Source organism: Nuphar pumila, chromosome 13, assembly GCF_984573655.1.
Source record: "Nuphar pumila chromosome 13, dmNupPumi1.hap1.1, whole genome shotgun sequence".
Taxonomy (NCBI): domain Eukaryota; kingdom Viridiplantae; phylum Streptophyta; class Magnoliopsida; order Nymphaeales; family Nymphaeaceae; genus Nuphar; species Nuphar pumila.
This window is the reverse complement of record NC_143261.1, coordinates 31,615,191-31,637,379: the sequence shown is the minus strand read 5'-3', so window position 1 is coordinate 31,637,379 and position 22,189 is coordinate 31,615,191. Positions and strand designations below refer to the sequence as shown.

At 39.6% G+C, this 22,189-nt stretch overlaps 1 protein-coding gene across 2 annotated transcripts; it reads right to left on the bottom strand.

The window, feature by feature from the left end:
- Positions 1–416: 416 nt before the first annotated feature.
- Positions 417–16,677, bottom strand: LOC149818247 (pyruvate kinase, cytosolic isozyme-like). 2 transcript variants are annotated; one of them, XM_089985864.1, is made up of 4 exons: positions 16,509–16,677; positions 15,896–16,175; positions 1,668–2,129; positions 417–1,470 (listed from the first exon to the last, which is right to left on the bottom strand). In XM_089985864.1, exons 2-4 carry the CDS (start codon positions 16,151–16,153, stop codon positions 658–660), a joined length of 1,533 nt encoding a protein of 510 aa, XP_089841990.1. In that variant the 5' UTR covers positions 16,154–16,175; positions 16,509–16,677; the 3' UTR covers positions 417–657. The 2 variants fall into 2 exon arrangements, with proteins under 2 accessions (XP_089841990.1, XP_089841991.1); XM_089985865.1 differs by having other exon boundaries at positions 15,896–16,184; positions 16,509–16,614.
- Positions 16,678–22,189: the final 5,512 nt, after the last annotated feature.

The following is a 22,189-nucleotide window of genomic DNA, read 5'->3' as shown; positions in this document are numbered from 1 at the left end:
GAATCCCAATTTGACTAACTGATTGGAAAGCATGAAATGAAAGATCCGATCCATCTCACAGAGTAACCAATTAATACATAAAAGACATGCAATTCTATTTTGATTTGATGAACCACAGCAGTCATAGGTTCCAAGCGCTTATCGGCTGAATAACCTCGGTATCGAAAGAATGGATCAGATTTTGAGAATCCACGATTTGAAATTGACGAATCTCCTTCAAAACGCTAAATTTAATCCTTCATACACAAGATCCAAGGGATTCAATTTCAACCACACCCGTTCGTCGAACTAACATCATCGTTAAGAATTATCCACCCTCTAACGAGCTTCTCGATTTTTCGGAGGCTAGGACAGCTAAAATTAATCACGAATGCCAAGCAGCACCCAACGGACAAATATTTTGAGACAATCTGTTCGCTAGAAACAACAAATAGGAAGCGCCTTCATATAAGAAAGTTAATGTGAAAACCACCACAAAATAACGAAAGACCTCCATCCCGTCTTTATAACGTCTAAAGCCGCTTTCAAAACAACAATAACAGCATAAAAACACGAGTATGGTATATAGCTCATGGTAGATTCATCTTCACCAGCTTGACAGAAATAAAAAAGGACAGGGGAAACGAAGTTGTAGATCATCTTCATGGTAAGCCCCTCTCATTTCACACGGCAAATCTTTATCACCGACGCAACACCAATACGGTGTAATGCAACAACAGCATCTCCCTTCTTGCACAGGCCCCGTTCAGAAGCAGATTTCAGTGCAGCATCCAAGATGACTTCTGTGGATTCTGAATCCGTAGCTTTGGCGGAACCCTCAGCCAGCATGGGAATTAAGCCCCTGTAGACCAAGCTATGCCTTGCTGGGGTTTCATCACTGCAGGTCCAGTCGAAAGAATCGGTTGTCAGGACCGGAACCACCACAGACAGAATTGGTACTGCAGGCCTGTACTTTGCAACTAGCTTTGCAGTTGTGCCACCACGCGTCAGCACCACTATCAGTGTTGCCCTGGCCGTGTTTGCCGTGCGCACGGCTGAAGAGGCAAGAGATTCTAGAGGGCTCATGGGCATAGGTGCCGACCTTATCCTTTCTTTAAAGATGGCACCATAGTCGAGCGAAGATTCAGCCTCTATGCAGATTCGAGCCATGATCTTGACTGCAAGCTCTGGGTAAGCACCAGCAGCGCTCTCTCCACTGAGCATCACACAATCAGTGCCATCTAGGACAGCATTTGCTACATCTGTGGCTTCAGCACGTGTTGGACGGGGTGACTTGATCATGGACTCGAGCATTTGTGTTGCAGTCACCACAGGCTTCCCTACCAGGTTGCATTTGTAGATCATCATCTTCTGTGCCAGGAATATCTTCTCCACAGGGATCTCCATCCCAAGATCACCACGAGCAACCATGAAAGAATCTGTCTCCCGAAGAATTTCATCAAAATTGATCACCCCCTCCTGGTTCTCTACCTACAGTGTCAAAAGGATGCAGCACAATTAGTTACAACGGTATACTCACACTGCAGTAGATACTCCCTTTTCAGTATAGCTTCTCTGAATAATGAACACGAGAGACAAACTCACATCCAAAATTTGAAAGGAAAAGATATGCCGCCAAAAACGTCTATGCATGCATGAAAAAACAACTAGAAAGAAGAGAGAAAGACCTTTGACATCAACTGTATCTGTTTGGCATGTGGCCCAAGAACATCTCGAACATGCACAAGATCAGATCCCTTACGAACAAATGACAGTGCAATCATGTCAATCTTGTTTGGTACACCCCATTTCAATATGTCCTCCTTGTCCTTCTCTGTGAGCGTAGGGAGATCCACAACGACACCAGGCAGATTTACATTCTTTCTCTCACCAAGGACAGCAGTGTTCTCACATCGGCATTTCACTGTTCCAGCCTCAGGGTCGCAAGAAAGAACAGTAAGAGTGATGGTACCATCAGAACAAAGGATGGTATTTCCAGGCTTCAAGTCTACTGGCAATTTCTTGTAGCTCATGCTAATCATGTTTTCATCACCTTTGATGCTGTAATCAGTAGTTATAGTAACTTCTTGACCCTCCTTCAGCTGGACTGGTTTTGAATCCTTCAGAAAGCCTGTTCGGATCTCAGGGCCCTGGGAAATGAAAGCAGAGGGATCTTGAGTCAAGAAAAGATATGGGACTCTTAAATTTATATATCATCAAAAAATTATACTACTAAAATAAAATCATGTGCAGATATATTCTGAATTTAGTAAAATTAGCAACAAAGGGATTTTCAACAGAAATATAATTTTAAAATATATCAAAACAAAACTAGCTAGGAATGCCCTGAAAGCTTGAAATACTGTAAAATTAACAAAAACCCACAGACCATCCTTCAAAATCACACCCGCAGCCTCAGACTCCAAAATGCTGAAGACCTATCTTCATTCCTTTGCAAAAGATCTATCCGAAGCCTAGGCTTAAAGAAGAACTGAAAGAATGCCTAACTTGGCAAAAAGATCCATCTTAATTACTTCATATTTCTTTTGTTTTACAGCTCCATACATGAACAATCATTACTCAAAATAATGATAAGTTCTCTATGTGTTTGTGCTCACAAGGACACGTTACCTCCCACATTAACATGTCACACTAGGGTATCACAGTACGTCACTGACCATGACTATGTTGGACAAGGACAACACCGTGTCCCTAAATTAAAAATTGTACTTCTTGATTCTTGACATGGTAACTTGTAATCATAGTGACAAATATCATGAGATATTGCCTGAAAGTTTAAAACAGCAATTTCTCGCGAGATTTATGAAAAAACATATATTTACGTTTTAAACTGCCATTTATTATGAAAAAACTATGTATTTTTTTTAATATTTTTTATTAACATTTTCTTATAAAAATAAAATTTAAATTTTTTAATTTATATTTTTATTGTCAAGATTTTGCCGAAAAAATGCAAGATTTATGAAAAAATTTCAAATTCTGGCAAGTTTTTGAAAAACGAGATTTTGCCGTTTACACTGTGCTTGTAATACAGAAAAACTGTCACATAGGTGCGGGTGCGGGTGCGGGTGCGGAACTTTAAAAAAACTTGGGTGCGGAGGTGCGGAGAGGATATATATAATTTTTAACAGTTTTAAGTTAACACTATGCTTATTTGTGTGCATTTATATATTTATATATATAATATAGATAAAAATAGACTTGATTAGGATTAACGGAATCTACTTTTGGATCAAAATGGAGCTGAGTGTGGTTGACTTCACCTAACACAAAGAAAGTTGTGTCCAAGTGTCGCACCCGCCCCGTGCGGGTGCGGGTGCGGGTGCGGGTGCGGGTGCGGGTGCGGGTGCGGGTGCCATCTTAGAAGAGTCCATGTGACATAGCAGAAAAGTTATATATGATATCTAACACATTTGAACAATTAAACATGTAAACATGTCCATCTACTTTTCATAAAAATGTCATGTCCAGTAGATTTCACCCTGACTACAATCATGATGAAATTGTATTTGCTTGTTGCTGAGCCAGACGGAGTACTCTCTCTCTCTCTCTCTCTCTCTCTCTCTCTCACACACACACACACACACACACCAAGTGAACGCTTCATAACCTTGACCCATTCACTCACTTCAACCCCTAGGTACCACACGTTGAAAAAGTACATACGATTCAAGAAGATCTTTTTCAATTAAGAATCTTATTTTAATTGAGAGATAATAGAAGATCAAATGAAAGGTGATAAGAGAACCAAGAACGAATCACTATTTGGTAAGAGCATTCCATTTTATCAAAATCAGAAAGGTAAGTGCTAATCCAACTAAATCAATGTTCAAAACAACACTAGAAGATTCTTTGAGATCGAACTAGATCGAATGATTAAGCCTCTCAAAGGAAGGTTGTTGCTCCTCAACTGAGCATCAGCTAAACCAACCACCATACCAGGTTCAACTAGCTACACTTTCCCCTCTGGATGTGATCCATCATGCAAGGAGAATAACATATTCAATCATGATGCAAGATAACTTAATTGCAATGTCCATGCCTTTTTCTCTTCCACCAACACATACTTCCATTAACGTGGTTCTTGAGCATTTTTCATCGTAACCAAGTAAAACCTGTTTGTCCACTGCTTAAGTGGCAGAAAACCAGGTTTCAAAAACAAGATTTTTTCTAAAATCTGAGTATTTGGAAAACCAGCCATCTGCCTCAGTCTCTTCTTCAAGTGGTATGGGTCATTGGTAGCGAGGAAACAGCCAAAAAACTTCTGTTTTCTTTTTTCAGCCACCCAATGGATGGAAAACATCCAGGAGGTACCTTTGGACCCAGTAACGATGAAAAAACTTTGTTCGTTATTTGATTTTTACTTCGGGTCAAGTGGGTATCATCCAATGTGGATAGTATCTTTTTTTCTTTTGTTGTCTTTTTTTTTTCTTTTGTTTGTTTTCCAATAATTTTCCAACACCTCAATGGCCAGAAAATGACTGGGAGCCAGCATCTGTTGTGGATTGCACCTCCAACCATTATTTATGATCACTGGCCGGTCAGAAAAATACAAGGACAGCAAACCACCCAAGTGGTTCCCTAGTCTTAATTCTTTGCAATTTTTCTTCATTCCTTGTTTTATTTGGTTGATGCACTGGTAGTGGTAGGGGTCTGCACAACCCCAGCAAAGCGAAAGAGGTCTAAAGAAAATCTCTAGATTGTGTTGATACAAAAAAATATTTTTAAGATTACCAAAGGAGAAAACAAATAATGGTGGCAGCATAAAGTTTTACCATGACAAAAACAGGAAGACGCATAAGCACCTAATGCAAAAATAAAATCAACTTGAATGACTAAAAGCACTCAATCAGAAAAGTCCACTAGGAATGAGATACTGTTAATACGGTGATGTTATAGTCACAGTCATGGCATAGGAACTTGATATTGTGTGCATAAGAAGTCCAATGGATTTCACCATAGTTTTAAAACCCTGTGACTCTGCCGGGTCATGTTAACTTTATATTTTATATAAAATATATAAATATATGTATATACTATGTATATTTTATAGTATGTTACCAATATATTGTATATAATATGCATTATATGATATTTTTTATAATATAATGTATAATTTTATAAATATATGCATAACCATATTTTTATATATAATATATATAATATTTATATTATATTTCATATAATATATGTAATTATATAGAAAATATAATATATATGTATGACTCGGCCGAGTCATGGGCTGACTTGGCCAAGTCATGCCAAAACTCAGCTGACTCGGCCGAGTTTTGTTCATTTCTGGGTTATTCACTGGGTTGACCCAGTAAATGACCGAGTCGAACCAAGTAACTGGGTTTACCACTCAAGTTTTTAACCATGGACTTCACACATAAATAAAGAAGAAAACCTGCCAAGGCATGTTTGAGCCACATATAAAAGCCCCTGAACAAAAATCATTTCAGAGAATCAATATGCATTATCCAAACCAAAACCAACAAGGAGATTATGACCTACCTAAAGTCATAGTTGGCAAACTCAGTGATCCTACTTGGGAATCGTCCGAGTCATATCGGATCGTCCAGCAGTTGGGCCGCCGATCCAGCCCAAACCTGTTTTAACCAGGTTTGGGCTGGAATCATTCAGGAATCACCCAACTCGGCACTGACTCGGCAACTCGCCAAGTCAGTGCTCGATCGGACGATCCAAGACTGTTTCAAACATACTTGTTCGGACCCGATTCAGCGAGCCAAACCGGTACGCATGTCGGTTCATTCCGAGATGAATCGGTTTTAAATTATATTACGGGGCTCGAGTCTTTCGACTCTTCCCCTCCTTCTGCCTCCGGTACCTCCCTTCCATTTTCTGCCACCATCACCACTGCCGGCGGCCACTGACGAACGCCAGCAACAGTCTCTCTCTCTCTCTCTCTCTCTCTCTCTCTCTCTCTCTCTGAGCCGATGCACATTTTGGGTGTTTTTCACCTTATTGTGTACCATGTCTGTGTGTGCATTGTGTGAATATTTTTTTATTTTTTTCATTTTGCTGTAAATAATGTAAATCTACAAAGTGATATTTGTGCAATTTTGTTTGTCTGTGTGCAATCACTGCAATGTGCATACTGCATACTGCACACTGCTAACTGCTAAGGGCTAAATTGGCATGTGCAATTATGAAGCTTATCTATTTTTTATATGCACTTGCAGTTTTTGTCCTTTAATGCTTTGATTTTGGTGAATTTGCTGCTTGGGCCTTGGATTTTGATTATTTACATTCATATTGTAGAAAAATAGTGTTATATTCAATATTTAAGGTATTATTAAAAAAAACACTAAAAAATTTAGGTCCTAACCCGTCCGTGTTACCGAGTCGACCCGCTGATCCGCGAGTCAAGGGTCGGGCGATCTGAGTCTGAGTCACGGGTTTGCCAACTATGCCTAAAGCAGCTGTGTTCATATCCTATACCATGCATACGGGTGCCCTGCACCAAAGAACATGTGATTTAGCTGGCTAAATGTGAAAGCTTGCAGCTTTCATTGAAAATGAAATCCAATATTTTGTATCAACATGCAAACTAAGCATAGCATTGATTATGGGACAACATCAAATTGCCTAGAGGCAGTGTTATCAGATTCGTATAAAATTGTATCTTACAATATGATACATAACACCTATATCGTATTTGGTATGATTATCACACCGATATGAACTGACTCATGCAATACATGGGTGTACCGTACTGTTAAGGAATGTCATATTACATGTATCTGTGCTACCCTCGAAACTGTGTGCATATGTTTATTATTGAGGGGCATTTCCATACATGAAGAGCCTTAGTCAACTATTTTGTCCTCTTGTGTAGCAAGGGGGGATCTACCCCTATATGTTGTATATTCTCGTTCTTTTGAAAGTAATGAAGCCCTAACTCTTTTGAGTGCTCTTCTTCTTCTTCTTCTTCTTCTCTAATGATTGGGTTCTCGTTGTCCAATATGGTATCAGAGACATATTGGCACTAGAGAGAGGACATTGTGGGAGCATCCAGAAGGCAAAAGAGGTGCCATTCTAGTCCCACCTGAATCAGGCACGGAACCTAAGGTGTTGACGTCAACATACCTTCTGAGTTTGGCATGTTTGACGTGGGGATTTGGTAGCTGTTGATTTTAGTAGTAGTATCAACTTATGTGGGACCTGCGAGCTTTAAGGCAAGAAAACAAGTCAATTTAGGACTTTTACTTTGCAATGCAACAACTGTGGAATTTTTTTTTCTTGATTGAATTTTTGCATTTTTTGTGACAAATGGAAGGACTTGTGAAGGATTGGTCATTAGGGAAGACAAATGAAACTGGCCATAGGTGAGGCCTCGTGTATTTTCTTGACCAGTTGGACCAGAAATCTGAGGAAGTCATCAGAGGTGATGTGGGTGTTGCAGTTTTGGAGTCATCTATCGTGACATCACCATTTAGGGCATGTGTCTAGTTCTAGGTTGCAGTATATGTTGTACTCGGGTATTTTGGAGAGCAGTTGTACATATTGTGTTTTAGATAAGGTCAAGTGTTGTGGGAGTTGTAGGTTGTCCAAGGGTCATTTTCTCTCATTTAGCCTTAGAGTAGTCGAGTCTAGTTGTTGCTTTAAAATCGTTCACTCTGATGTTTGGGGTTTATTCCCAGTGTAGTCTAAAAGTGGGTCCATGTATTTTGTGACATTCATTGATGACTTTACTAGATATACATGGATATATTTTATGAAATCTCGGAGTGAATTGTTTGACATCTTTAAAACATTTTATGTCTATGTTAAGACTCAATTTGCAGATAAGGTGAAGACCCTGAGATCATATTCAGGGGGAGAGTATGTAGGTATGAATATGTTTGAATTCTTATTGGAGAAGGGTATGGTACATCAAAGGTCATGTCACCACACTCAAGAATAGAATGGTATGGCAAAAAGGAAAAATATGTATATTCTTGAAACTACTAGAGTTTTGTTGTTCAATAATGGCATGCATAAGGAATTCTAGGCGAAAGCAATGGGAGTTGCTGCACATTTGATAAACCAGATGTCATCTAAAGTTGTTGAAAGAGTCTCCATATAAGAAGTTGATTGGTAAGGAACCTGATTATGATTTGTTGAGTCTTTGGTAGTACTTACTTTGTCCTTCCTCATCATCAAAAAGGCAACTTGTCCCCAAAATTGTTCAAGTATTGTTTCATTGGATATCTAAAAGGGCAGAAATATTATAAATGCTATGATCTTGAAACATATGTTTCATTGAAAAATATGTATATTCTTGAAACTACTAGAGTTTTGTTGTTCAATAATGGCATGCATAAGGAATTCTAGGCGAAAGCAATGGGAGTTGCTGCACATTTGATAAACCAGATGTCATCTAAAGTTGTTGAAAGAGTCTCCATATAAGAAGTTGATTGGTAAGGAACCTGATTATGATTTGTTGAGTCTTTGGTAGTACTTACTTTGTCCTTCCTCATCATCAAAAAGGCAACTTGTCCCCAAAATTGTTCAAGTATTGTTTCATTGGATATCTAAAAGGGCAGAAATATTATAAATGCTATGATCTTGTTGGTAAGAGAGTTCGGTCTTCTAGGCATGTAGAATTTTTGGAGCACATGCCATACTATAAGAATAGTCATTAAGTTGAGGACCAAGAGTCTACCCTTTCTTTCTTAGTCCCTTTCTCAGAAGATTTAAAGAAAGATAAGGATAAAGAATGGATTACTTACAGAAGGAGACCATTAGGTGTTCCTTCTCAGTTATTCCTTGCGCAGTATGAACAGGAAAGTGAATCTTTGCTAAAGCCAAGTCCCAATGTCCCCCAAGCTGATCTCGACGAGCAAGCACCTGAACCTCCTCTATTCCTCAGGTACGTAGAAGTTCTCAACCTTCCATTCTACCAACTCGTTTTATTTTCTATGATTCTTTCTCTACTACTCACTAAGCCTTTCTAGCCATAATTCAGTCTTATCATGAACCAAAATATTCCTAAGTGGTACAAGGCAATTAGCTGAAGAATTGGAAGCATTGGAGAGAATGGGCTTGGGAGCTAATCAATTTGTCAGAAGGGAAGAATGTGGTCAGGTGCAAATGGGTGTATAAGATCAAAACTATGGGTAATGAATCAACTGAAAGATATAAGGCTCATCTTATAGCCTATGTCACAGGGGCTCGGCCAACTGGGTGCCGCACCCGCGTCGACGCGACACGACATCGGTGCGTGTGCGGGTGCGGCACCCGGTGCAGTCAACCTGACCCTGAGTGCGTTGACCGCACCCGAGTCATTTATGTCCACCTTTTGAACTTTATATATATATTTATATTTATATTTATATTTATATTTTTGCCACACCCCACACCCAAGTTTTTTGAAAGTGCCGCAAACTCGCACCCGCACCCATGTGACATAGCTTATAGCAAAGGGGTATAGTCAGCCATATGGAATAGATTTTGTGGAGACCTTGCTTCAGTTCACATATAACTATTATCAAGACTTTGTTAGCACTGGCAGCTGTCAAGAGTAGGGATGGACAATGAGCCCATCTAGCTCGGGCTCGACCCGTTTAAGCTCAGCTTGAACTTGTTCAAAAAAATAAATGAGTCGAGCTTGAACAAGGATTCAGGCTCGGTATACAGGCTCGGTACACGCAAAAGAGCCAAGCTTGAACAAGCAGTTCAGCTCGAATAAGCTCGGTAAGCCCGATTAAACTCGGCTCACATAGTTATATAAAGAAATTAGATTTTATATATGTAAGCATTTTTTTCATGATATGGTCACAAAGAGAGGTCTTACCTAAACGGGTAAGTTATTGGTTTTCTTTGGAAGTGGGCCGGGTTAGCATTTAGGTAAAAACTAAATATATGGGAAGTAATAACACAACATATAGAGTAAATTTTTAAAATAAGAAACTATTGCCCTCTTCCTTCTCTCTCCTTGACAATAGTGTACTAGTTGGCTCCTTTCTCCCCATAAAAATAGGAAACTACCTATGTCCACAATCTTTCCATCTCCTTCCACAAACATGATGATACTATATTGCATATATTAAAATGACAGTACCATTATTTCAAAACAGAACATAGTTACAGTTTTTTTAAATATCCATATATTTTAGCATAATGAACATCCAAACTTGCCTTTACTTGGTTTAAAAAATAATAACAAAATGATGACGATGATGATAATGATGGTTGGTCACCTGGCAGTGGCACATTACAATAAGTTGATTACTTCAGATCCATTACTTGGGCATACACTATATAATAAGAACAATAACAAACCTGAACCATTTTAAAGCAATATGTTAAACTATTAGTAAACACTCATTTTATAGAAGTTCACTATAGCATTGTGAAAATCTCTATAAAAAGAGATTATGTGTAACACCACAATACAAGAAATACAAAGAGTGCACAAAGGCACAAAAGAGAACACTCACAAGTGCACGAAGGCACGGATACACATGCACAAAAGCATGAAACAAAATGAACTTCAGTTCATAAGTTCCCAAGAGGGGCTTTACAAAAGCATTGTTATTGCATATGCACTCACAAAAAAGGATATGTTTACAAGGGCCACTAAAGCCTATTTATAATGCAAAAAAGAAGCCACAGGGTGCAGCTCAATATGACTGTTGGAGCTGCACCCAAGGATCACATTTGTGACTGTTGGGGCAGCTCCAACAGCTATATGGAGTTGTCCCTTTCACAACAGTCAAAAAGAAAAAAAGTGTAAAAAGAAAAAGGAGTAAAAGGCAAAAGTAAATAAAAAAAGAAAAAGTAAAAATGTTAGCCCATTAGGGTGGCTGACACCTATTGAGTAAAAGGACTGAAATACCCCTGATGGGTATTTCAGTTTACAGTTAAAAGAGACATAATATTTTAATACCCCCCCTCAAACTTAGGGTGTCACGACCGAAAGTTTGCCAAGAAGGAAGTTAAATCTTGGAGAACACAACGCCTTGGTGAAGAAGTCTGTCAGTTGATATTATGATGTAACATAAGGAAGGTCAATGGTTTTTCTTAAATATTTTTCACGAACATAGTGGCAGTCCATCTCGATATGCTTCGTGCGCTCATGAAATGTGTGATTTTTGTCGATGTAGATTGCACTTTTATTATCACAACATAATTTTGTAGGCCCTTGAACTTGAATATTCATATCTACCAACAAGTTGCGAATCCAAACAATCTCCATGGTAGTAGATGTCATGGCTCTATACTCAGCTTCGGTGGATGAAAGCGATACTTTTTGTTGTTGCTTGCATCTCCAAGAGATTAATGATTCACCTAAAAAATACAGAAACCAGTGGTGCAGTGATGGTTATTTGTGTCACCTCCCCAATCAGAGTCAGTATAAGCAATTAAACTTAATTCAGACGTAGAAGATAGAAATACTCCCTTGTTTACTACACCCTTTATGTATCTGATGATGCGAAGGATGGTGCTCATATGGACTGTAGTAGGTGCATGTTGAAATTGACTAGCAACATGTACTGCATGAGAAATATCAGGCCTGGTAATGCTGAGATACATTAGGGATCCAACCAGTTGTCGGTAAGGTGTGGGATCTTTTAGGAGAATCCCATCATCAATCTTTATCTTTGAACCTACTATTTCAGGAGTTTCGCAGACCTTGTCATCTGTGATTCCTGATCTATCAAGAATCTCACAAGCAAGTTTAGTTTGAGACAGAAAATAGCCTCTCTGAGAATAGGCAACATCAATTCCCAAAAAATATGTCAGAAATCCTAAGTCTGACATTTCAAATCTTGAAGTCAAAATAGATTTAATGCTCTTGATTCCTTTGATATCATCACATGTTATTAACATATCATCAACATATAACAATAATATAACAATCCCTGCAACAGATTTCTTAACAAACAATGCAGTGTCAGTATAGCATGAAGTGAAACCATTTTTAGTCATTACATTGTTAAATCTATCGTGCCAAGCCTTGGGTGCTTGTTTCAGTCCATAAAGAGCTTTACGAAGACGAAAAACTTTATTTTTAGGGATTTCCATACCAGGTGGAGCATCCATGTAAACTTCTTCATTAAGATCTCCATTTAAAAAGACATTTTTGACATCCATTTGGTAAATATTCCATTTTCGAATTGAAGCAATGGTAATAAGACATCTGACAGTAACCATACGAGCTACTGGAGCAAATGTCTATTCATAGTCAATCTCATATTCTTGACTATACCCTTTAGCTACAAGACGAGCCTTATACCTTTCAAGAGAACCATCACTCTTAATCTTGACCTTGAACACCCATCGACATCCTATAGTTTTCTTGCCATTGGGAAGAGATTGAAATTCCCAAGTGTTAGCTTTCTTAAGAGCTTTGAGTTCACTCTCCATGGCTTCTCTCCATTCAGTACATTGTTTGGCTTCTCCAAAAAATTTTGGTTCAAAATAAGAGTGAATGGCACTCAAACAAGCTCGATATTTAAGAGAGAAAGAATCAAAAGATATGAATCTAGAGGGAGTCCTTCTAGTTCTTTCAGTTCTCCTAGGATGAGAATCATGAATGAAAATAGTCTCACTAGGTTCACTATATAGTTCAATAGCACTCCTAAAGGTGCTTTTATCTCTATGAGAATAAGTGATGGGTTCTCTAGATACATTTTCTTCTTGAGGGGTAGAAGGGTTAGAGTTATTGTTGATCACAACCATTTCATTTTCACTATTATATGTTGATTCATCATCACTAGAAATATCATCATCCTTAGATAAAAGGTCAAAAAGAAAGGAGTAATCGGCATTTTCTAAATGAGATTCATTTTTTTAAAAACCACTATCATTTTCCAAAAAAGTTACATTCCTTGAAACCTATGTCACAGGGATTCGGCTAGCAAAGTGTCGCACCCGCGTCGACGCGACTCGACGCGGGTGCGGCACCGGGTGCGGTCAACCCAATCCTGGGTGCGTTGACCGCAACCAGGATCATTTAGGTCCATTTTTTTTTTGGATTTTTTTTAAAAAAAAAAATTGCCCTATGAAATGGGCTGCGGAATTTTTTTTAAAAAAAAAAATCTGCTGACAACTTCTGCTGCTCCTGCCTTGATCCTTCTTTTTCGTAAAGGATTTTCTCTCTCCATAATAAATGATAATGATGGTGGTAGCCTTGCTGATCTTCTTTTTCGTAAAGGCTTTTCTCTCTCCATAATAAATGATAATGATGGTGGTAGCCTTGCTGATCTTCTTTTTCGTAAAGGCTTTTCTCTCTCCATAATAAATGATAATGATGGTGGTAGCCTTGCTGGCTATTAGTATTCATTGTTCTCCTGACGAGATGGGTGCGCTATGCAGCTATATATAAAATGAAATTTGAAAAAACCCGCATCAGGTTAGTATTCACTGTTCTCCTGACGAGATGGGTGCGCTATGCAGCTGTATATAAAATGAAATTTGAAAAAACCCGGGGAACCCCGGACCCCCTTATATATACATATACATATATATATATATATATATATATATATATATATATATATATATATATATATATAGATTTATTTATTTATTTTTACATTTTTGCCCCTGCCACATCCCCGCACCCGCACCCATGTGACATAGCTTGAAACATATAATTTATCATTCTTAGAGTCATAACATCGAAATCCTTTTTGAGTTTCCGAATAGCCAAGGAAAGCACAAGGAATGGCTTTTGGTGAGAGTTTATCATTTTTATCGGTAAGAACAAAGCACTTACAACCAAAAACTCTCAACCTATTATAATCGGGCTCTTTTTCATATAGAATCTTAAAGGGAGAAATTTTATCTAAATTTTTGGATGGAAGTCGGTTGATAAGATAGACGGAAGCAAGAGCCGCTTCGGCCCAAAAAAATTTAGGAATATTTTGGGAAATTAGAAGGGTTCTAGTGGTTTCAATGATATGCCTATGCTTTCTTTCGACCAAACCATTTTGTTGTGGGGTCTTAGGACACGATCTTTGATGGACAATGCCACAATCCTCAAGATATTTCTTAAACTCATTAGAGAGATATTCACCTCCGGAATCGGTCCTAAATATCTTTAAATTACTATTAAATTGATTTTTTATCATCATATGATATGTTTTAAAACATGAAAAAACTTCATGCTTATGTTTGAGAAAATATATCCAACAATATCGTGAAAAATCATCCACAAAAATCACATAGTAAGCAAAACCACCTTTGGATATAACAGGTGTCGATCCCCAAACATCCGAGTGAATAATTTCAAAAAGTTTAGTACTAAACATAGTTCTTGGTTCAAAATGTATACTTCTCATTTTTCCAAGAATACAACTATTACAAGACAAAGTATTTTTACAAAGATCTTTAACAAAATGTAGATAGGATAACTTGGTAATGTTGGGATTGCCAAGTCTCTTGTGCCAAACATTTATGTCTTTATGTTGGGCTACATTACAAAAGGTGTTTTTAGGAATTTGAAAAAAGTCCACATAGTACAAGTCTCCTTTCCTAGAGCTTTCCCCAATCAATCTCCCGGACCGGTGATCCTGTATTAAACATTTATTAGATGAGAATTGAATGTTACACCCAAGGTCCGTGAGTTGAGAAACGGAAAGCAAGTTTAAATTTAATTTTGGTATAAGTCTAATTTTTGGAATAAAGAAGTTTTGGGTTTTAAAATTTCTAATTCCCTTAATTTCGAGAGAAGTACCATCCGCGGTCAAAACAAAAGAAGGTGACACATTTTTAGAATACTCGGAAAGAGATAAAATGTTTGGGGTCATATGAAAGGATGCACCCGAATCTAAGAGCCAAAAAGTTTTACCAGGAGGAGAAGAGGTGGATACGGCGGCAATGACAAATCTTATTTCTAGAGGATCCACAGTTACATTAAGCAAAAACTTCACTAGCAATCAAGGCCACTTGAAATTCCATATTATTCATTGAAAAATTTTAAGTCTTCAGAAATATGCAGGCTAACAACAATATTCAACAACAATATTCAACAGTAAAAATGCTAACACAGGAAGCACTCAATTTTTTAAGAAACCTTTCGACAGTCAGAGAGGTTGAAGCATCTTTCATGTGATAATATCGTGTAGCCAATTCATTTCCAAGACACTAATCCAGCCATTCAACTCGACAATAAAATATCCAGTAACACTATGAACATCTCATGTCAGCAAGCCACTCAACACAAACCGCTTATCAGTTTTCATAACAGCAGCTATGTCCCAAGATAAAGCATTGGCAACCAGAGCAACCCATATGATGAATGTCAAAACAAAAAAATGGAGAGGAAATATATGTCAATGGTTTTTGTAAGCCTCAACGCTCAATTTCATATAAAGAAAAATCCAGGAACTGAAGTCCTCAGAGTATCGTCACTGTTCATTCAAGAAACCATGAACGATTAGGTTAAAGAGGATATAATCATAAAATTTTGGAGAAAATAACCTGAATTATGAATAGATATCTATACAGAATCAGATGATCGTTGACTAATCATGTCACCAAAGCATTGTCAACTAATGAAATGTTTTTCATGATTTTTTCTCGAAAATTTTGTTACTTGCATCGATGGCTGTAGACAGCACAACTAAAACGAAGATGACAATAATGATGATTAGTTTCGGGAGGAGTATCATTCCCTCAATCTATAGAAGCAAAAGAAAAAAATAGATCTTCCTAAACTGATGTTTTTTTTTTCAGGAAAGAAAAACAATACTTGGAGGTCCTAGACGCTCTCAATCAAGAGGAATTAACAAATCAAAATCTCCCGATTCACTTTCATCTGCCCGATTTCAAAAGCAGAGGTTAGAAACCCAAGAAGATTCATCCAAAGGAAAAGAACAATCATTTGGACTTAATTAAAAAAAACAAAGAAAGAGAAAGAACACTAAGAAAAGGCAAAAACCTTGGTGTCGAGCATGACGGCGCACAAGATCTGGGTGTTCTGCATAGCGATCATGAGGTTGTCGAGGGTCTCCTGGTGGTACTCGTGCGTGCCATGCGAGAAATTGAACCTAGCGACGCTCATACCTGCCCTGAGCAGCTTCTCCAGCATCGGAACCGACCTCGACGCCGGCCCGAGCGTGCACACGATCTTCGTCTTGGGCACGAGCCCGTCATTCGGCAACTCCTTCAGGATCCCCTCGATGTCGATGTTGGCCATCTTCTTCTCCTCCTCCAAATCCCTAACCCCACTAGATCAGATCACAATCAAACTCACTAACAACCAGATAGAGAAAGAGAGAGATAAAAAACAAGTAAAAACAAAGGAAAGAAGAAGGGGCCCAAGCCAAAGAAATGCTTCCTCGAGAAGAAAGGAAAGAGAATAAATGTAAGGGGGAGGGAGGGGCTGTCTCATTCTTTCTTGTCTTATGTTGGCAAGAGAAAGAGGGATTTTCTGTTGACGAATCTCGATTTGCCCTTTGGGAGAACGGGAACGAGGAGGAAAAAAAATATCCTTTGTTACGTACCGCTATTTGGGAAAGGGGGGGGGGGGGCAAAAGGAACGAACTACGCACCTGTGGCCTTCGTCTGCAGAGCACTCCCCTCTTCCTCCCTTTCTTCTGCCTGCTACTGCTTCTTCGTTTCCCTTCTCTCGCTCTTGTCTCAGAGAAAAAGAAAAGGAAGGGAGTCATAGTATCGTGGGGTGCCCCTTCGAAACTACGTGCGGTGGGCTGCGGTTTCTTCCTGTTCTTTTTATTATTATGATGATTTGTGTGTGTTTTATGGGTGGGTGGCGGCTTTAGAGATGGCTTGGCTCGATGGGTTGGAATATTCTCGGAATGGAAATATCCGTCTTCAACCGTGGGCGGGCTCCACTCTTACTCTTTTAGTGGGTGGGATGGGATCACCGAAAGCGACGCCCTAATTTAGAGAGCCTGCCTCCCGCCCGCTTTCCAAGGAACCTAGCATTTCGTGCCTTTGGTTTGGAGTGATGCTAAGATTGCTTTGAGCATATTGTCGTCGCTTGAGTTTGGTGGGTTGTTTGGGTAGTGTCGCACGTATCTTGCCTTAGAAGCAAGTCATTGGTAAAAACCAATTATAAACATATATATATTATATAAGTACAGTAAAAATGTTTTAAGCAACGTGGTAGAATAGATCGAGGCGATGTTAAAAACCAACAAGGGACAGGTGCATCATCTGTGAGCGCACCCGGGTTACAGAGCAAGTTACTCATCTGAATGATCGTCACGGACATTAAATTGAGCATCAAATTTTTGAAATGCACTGAACCAAGGGCATATTGATTTTCGACACCTATGGATCTCGCTTAGTCTATAGTGTATTTCACCTAAGGTCTTTTGACCCCAAACCAAAATCAATTGCTAGTATGACATAGTGAAACTCTTTAGCGAAAAAGAATCACTATCACTCGACATGCACTCGTCGAGACCCTAGCAAGAGTACGAGGTTGGGCGGTAAGACGAACGACAAAAGCGTTTCATGTAAATGCCTGAAATACCCAAATGAAGAATTTGCATGCTTGTGAGCACCTTCATGCAATCTAATGTGTTACTCACGAGAAATAGGGGTTGCTCACTGAAGACTATACGATGGTGCCCCAATGCAAGTCAAGAGGAAGGTCCCCTATATAAGTATTGTGGGCGCTGACCTCGCCAGCAAGAGGAAGGTCCCTTATTTTTGTTCATAATGATGTTCTCGAATACAAACTTTGTATTTTGTCGAAACGACCACATCATGGTCTTCCTCACATATGAATATGCCAACGAGATTTCAATCATGACTCTATAATTCTCAATGTGCATGGAGATATGCAGTCACGAAGTTTGAGAGCGCTCATGTAGGCATCGACACGACACTCTAGATGAAGTAACTTTTTTTTGTGTTCTAACTTCACATATGTGTTCCCTATATATGGTTATGTCGGAGAATACTCGATCGTGACACATGAAATTCGCATAAATGTTATCTATTTGCTGGCATGAAGTTGAGATGGGTCGGGGGTGGTGTAGTACCCCCGAAGCATGGCACATGATTGTGGGTGACCGAAAAGGCTTTTGTGGCATAGAGTTGAGCATATGCATTTATGTAACATGCATACTAATGCTTACTTATTGAGCTACATATGAGCAATATTGCATTGTCTCGTACTACCACTGCATGTCATAGCCAAGACATGTGTTTTTCACTTAGCAATGTGCATGTCACTATAAGCCCCACCACAATGCACACACACATGCATCACTTTCGGCCAGTGACGAATAAAGTTTATCATATTCTCCCCCACTAAAACGAACTTGACATTCTCGTTGAGACTTCACCAACTAGAAGAAGGTTTGATTCAAACCGGCAGAAGATGATGTTGAGCAAGCATCCTTTAAAAGTTTTTGTGCAAGGTAGCAAAGTAATGAAGTCAGGTTATGAGATGGAGCTCAGTGTCAGTCCTTTTGTTTGGAGAGCAGAGTTTGTAAGAGCGTGGTGTATGGATGCCGCTGATGAAGCACCAATATGAGAATCATCACCCATGAAGATGTGAGGTGTAGCAAGCCGCCTAAGGAGTTTCGATATAGCCAAGGCGAAGCCACTAAGGTTGGAGGTGATCCGGTTCTCCTAAGGTGAGCGAGTGTTTGGCACCTGAGGTGGTCCGTTGACAAGAGCAACACGACCACGAAGAGATGTGACCCCTGCGACGTAGCGAAGAGGGCCAAAAGAGCGATGCAATTTTTTATAGTTATGTTGGTCCTTCGACAACAGATGGTCCTTTGATAAGGGCTGCGGAGCATCAACTTCTCTCAACAAAGCATAGCTAACAGGTTGGTTATAGATTGTCTTCACAATTCGCTCACATATGCCAATAAGCAGAAGAGCAGTCTCCAAAGGGTATAGCATAAAGTATCTAGAGTGTACTCTGTGTATACAAGAGGAGTACTCACATCATCCGAGTGTGTGATGAATATTCTTAAGATGATCATCAAGGTGTGACACCAAGTCCTGCTGGAAGGACGAAATGCCAAGAACTAGAAATCCTGATGGTGTCATTTGTGACCCAGCATAAGGTAGCTGAAGAAATCGACCAAGTGAAGACAAACCAAGCAAATGATGTTGATGATAAGAAGCCTGCATGAACCCAATGATTCACGCGTGCACAATACTAAGGCAAGGTGTCAGATGGTGAACCGAGTATGTGGAGAGAAGAGAGGCATTTTGATGAGTCTCCCCCACTAATAAGGTGTATTGAATTAGCCGATTGCGCTACGTAATCCGCTTATCGCATCATCGCATAAACGAACAAGCTCTACTGCAAGACTTGCCCAAGAAACATCGGACTGAAGTAGAACGCATCCTCTTAATATACTTGAAGAGGGAAGAGTCACCACACCAAGGTGCTCAACCGATAAGTGAATATCCTCTACAAAAGTAAGCAACTGTAAAAATAAACATCACCACAATGTCTTACGAAGCGTCTCATAACCTCTTTGATCAACTGGGTAGCAACATCTGTCAGTATAAGAAGAGGCAAAATAGCAAACACAAGTCACTCTCATACGACTCCAGGCAATAGAAAATAGAGAAAATGTAGGAGTCACTTCTAGATCTGAGAACTCGATCATGCAACAATCTGCCTCCAACAGTATTGTAAGTACTCTTGACGAAGATAATAAACTTTTGAGTGTCAAACTTCACTGAAACTCACACTTGTAGTGAGTTATGTCTCAATCAATCTGTCATGAATTAATTGGTGGGGGACAATACAAAGAACCTGAAGCGTTCGCACTACCGATATCAGCAGAGAACAAATTCGTCAGCAGAGAAAATGTGAACCAAGACAGATTGTGTTCTAATAGTAGTCTGGGCGACTCTGACGATGACCAAAATTGACAAACAGACTCTAATAACAGCTTCAAGCAACTCTGAAGATAGTTTGGTAAGCTCTAATACCATTGGTCAAGGCCTTTTTATCTCGCGCGAATAGAGAGCTTGGTGAGTTGTTTGGGTCGTGCGACACACAACTTGTCGTAGAGAAACTGTATAAGCCTGGTGATGCGGATTCAAGCTAATGCATATCTCATGCATGCTTAACACAACGAAAATGTCTTAAGCAACATAGTCAAATGGGTCGATAGCAGGGCAATGCCAAAGTCTTTGGTGTATGAGCATCCAAGCCAATAAGAGACGGGTGTGTCATCCTCCTGTGACGAGTGCACAAGCAATCGAGGGTCATAAATTAAGCTACACATTTGAATAAGCATCACAGACATTAGAGTGAGCATCGAGTACTTAAGACGCACCGAACGAGAGGCATATTGATTTTCAACACCTATGAGCCCCACGAAACGTATAGCGTGCCCCAAAAAACCCACCATTACGATAGAGGTCTTTCGACTCCCAACCGAAGTCAGTTAAAAGTATATTATAGTGAAACTTTCTAGCTAAGAGGAATCATTGTTGTTCGGCATGCACTCATCGAGCCCCTCACAAGGGTGCGAGGTTGGGTGGCAAGACAAGCGATAAGAGTGGGCCCCGTACATGCCTGAGATGCCCAAGTGAGAAATTTGCATACTCGTGAGCACTCATGTGCACTCTGATGTGTTGCTCATGAGATATATGGGTTGCCTACTCAAGACTTCATGGTGGTGCACCAATGCAAGTAAAGAGGATGGTCCCTTATATAAGTATTGTGGGCGCTGACCCCGCCAGTAGGAGGAACCCTAATATCACTTGAGGACGCAATGCTTTTGTCCCGAATGGCATCATGAACACAGATTTCATATTTTGTCACAATGATCACACCACGGGTTTTCTCACATATTAATATATTGGTGAGATTTTGATCTTGGCTCGATAATTCTCAATGTGCATGAAAATACGCAGCCCCAAAGTTTGGGGGAGCCAGCGTAGACACCGACACGACACTCTCGAATGAAGTAGTTTCTTTCTATGTTTTGACTTCACGGACGTGTTTCCCACATATGGTTGTGCATAAGAATACTCGACTATGGCACATAAAATCTGCATGGATATCCTCTGTTTGCGGGCATGAAGTTGAGATGAACTGCAGGTGGCGTAGCACCCTCAAATCATGACACAGTTGCGGGTGATCGGAGAAACCCCTGTGGCATGAAGCATGGAGCCGAGCAGATGCATTTGAGATGTAACACACACATTAATGATTGTTTGTTGAGATGCTTACGAACAATGTTTCATTGCCTCGTGCCACCACTACATGCCATATACAAGACATGGGCTTTCCATTTATCAACACACGTGTCACCATAGACCCCACCGCAATACACACGTGCACCGCTTTCGACCGAAAATGAATAAAGTTTGTCACAATAGGATAAGAGTAAGACCCCAAGCACAAAGTGTCTGATTGTAGTGATAAAGGCAGTGTCGAATATATAAGATCCGTGGGGCTGTTGGTCTTGGTGTAGGGCTGGTGAGAAGGGCTAACTATGGACCTGATCGTTACTACTCTAATCTGATAGGATGTAGAATCAAAATGGGATTATTTATGAGAGCGCATCCATTTGACGGTGAAACCGTCCGACAGAGCTGCCTTATTTGTCGTTCATCTAGTTGATGAATGGCATCCAGAATACCATCTCATTTCTTTTTGTTTCAACCTTTCATTTTCTACGCTGTAGATGCCATTCATCCAAAACCTTGAATGGCTCTCAAAAAACTTTTGGAACCCATTCAAGAACCAGCCCATCCATCCATGGTGTTCTGTATGCCATTCATCAAGTGGATGAACGACATCCAAGGCAGCTCTGAGGGTTTACCATCACAGATGACTGATGCACGCTCATTATTTATGACATCCAAGTAAATGAAATTAGGTGCAGTTCAATTTTTTTAATAGGCAGATCCCTCCAGTTATGTACCATTGGGTTTTGAACTTGCAATGAGGGCAAGTTGCCTTTGTGTACTGGTAAATGAGCTGAGCTTGGGCTGTTTAGGCTCGGCCCATGATTAGCTCACAAGTCCGTTAAGGGGACACTCATGCTCGGGCTTGGCTAGTCAGCTCATAACAAGCCGAGCCCAAGCTCGTTAGGAGCCCATCGTGAGCTAGCTCATTTTTTTAAGAAAATTGTTTTTAAGCATAACATATATACATGTATTATACATATATTATATATAATACTGTATATAAATATATAATATGTAAAACAAGCACATATGAGCCGAGCTTGTCATGTTCATGCTTGGCTCATTTACCTAAACGAGCTGG

Excerpts from the sequence above, each read along its gene's own strand:
- LOC149818247 (XM_089985864.1), bottom strand. The coding sequence starts at position 16,153 with ATGGCCAACATCGACATCGAGGGGATCCTGAAGGAGTTGCCGAATGAC. Across the intron at positions 2,130-15,895 it reads CCGTCATGCTCGACACCAAG|GGCCCTGAGATCCGAACAGG; the intron begins GTTTTTGCCTTT and ends TTCATTTCCCAG. Across the intron at positions 1,471-1,667 it reads AGATACAGTTGATGTCAAAG|GTAGAGAACCAGGAGGGGGT; the intron begins GTCTTTCTCTCT and ends TTGACACTGTAG.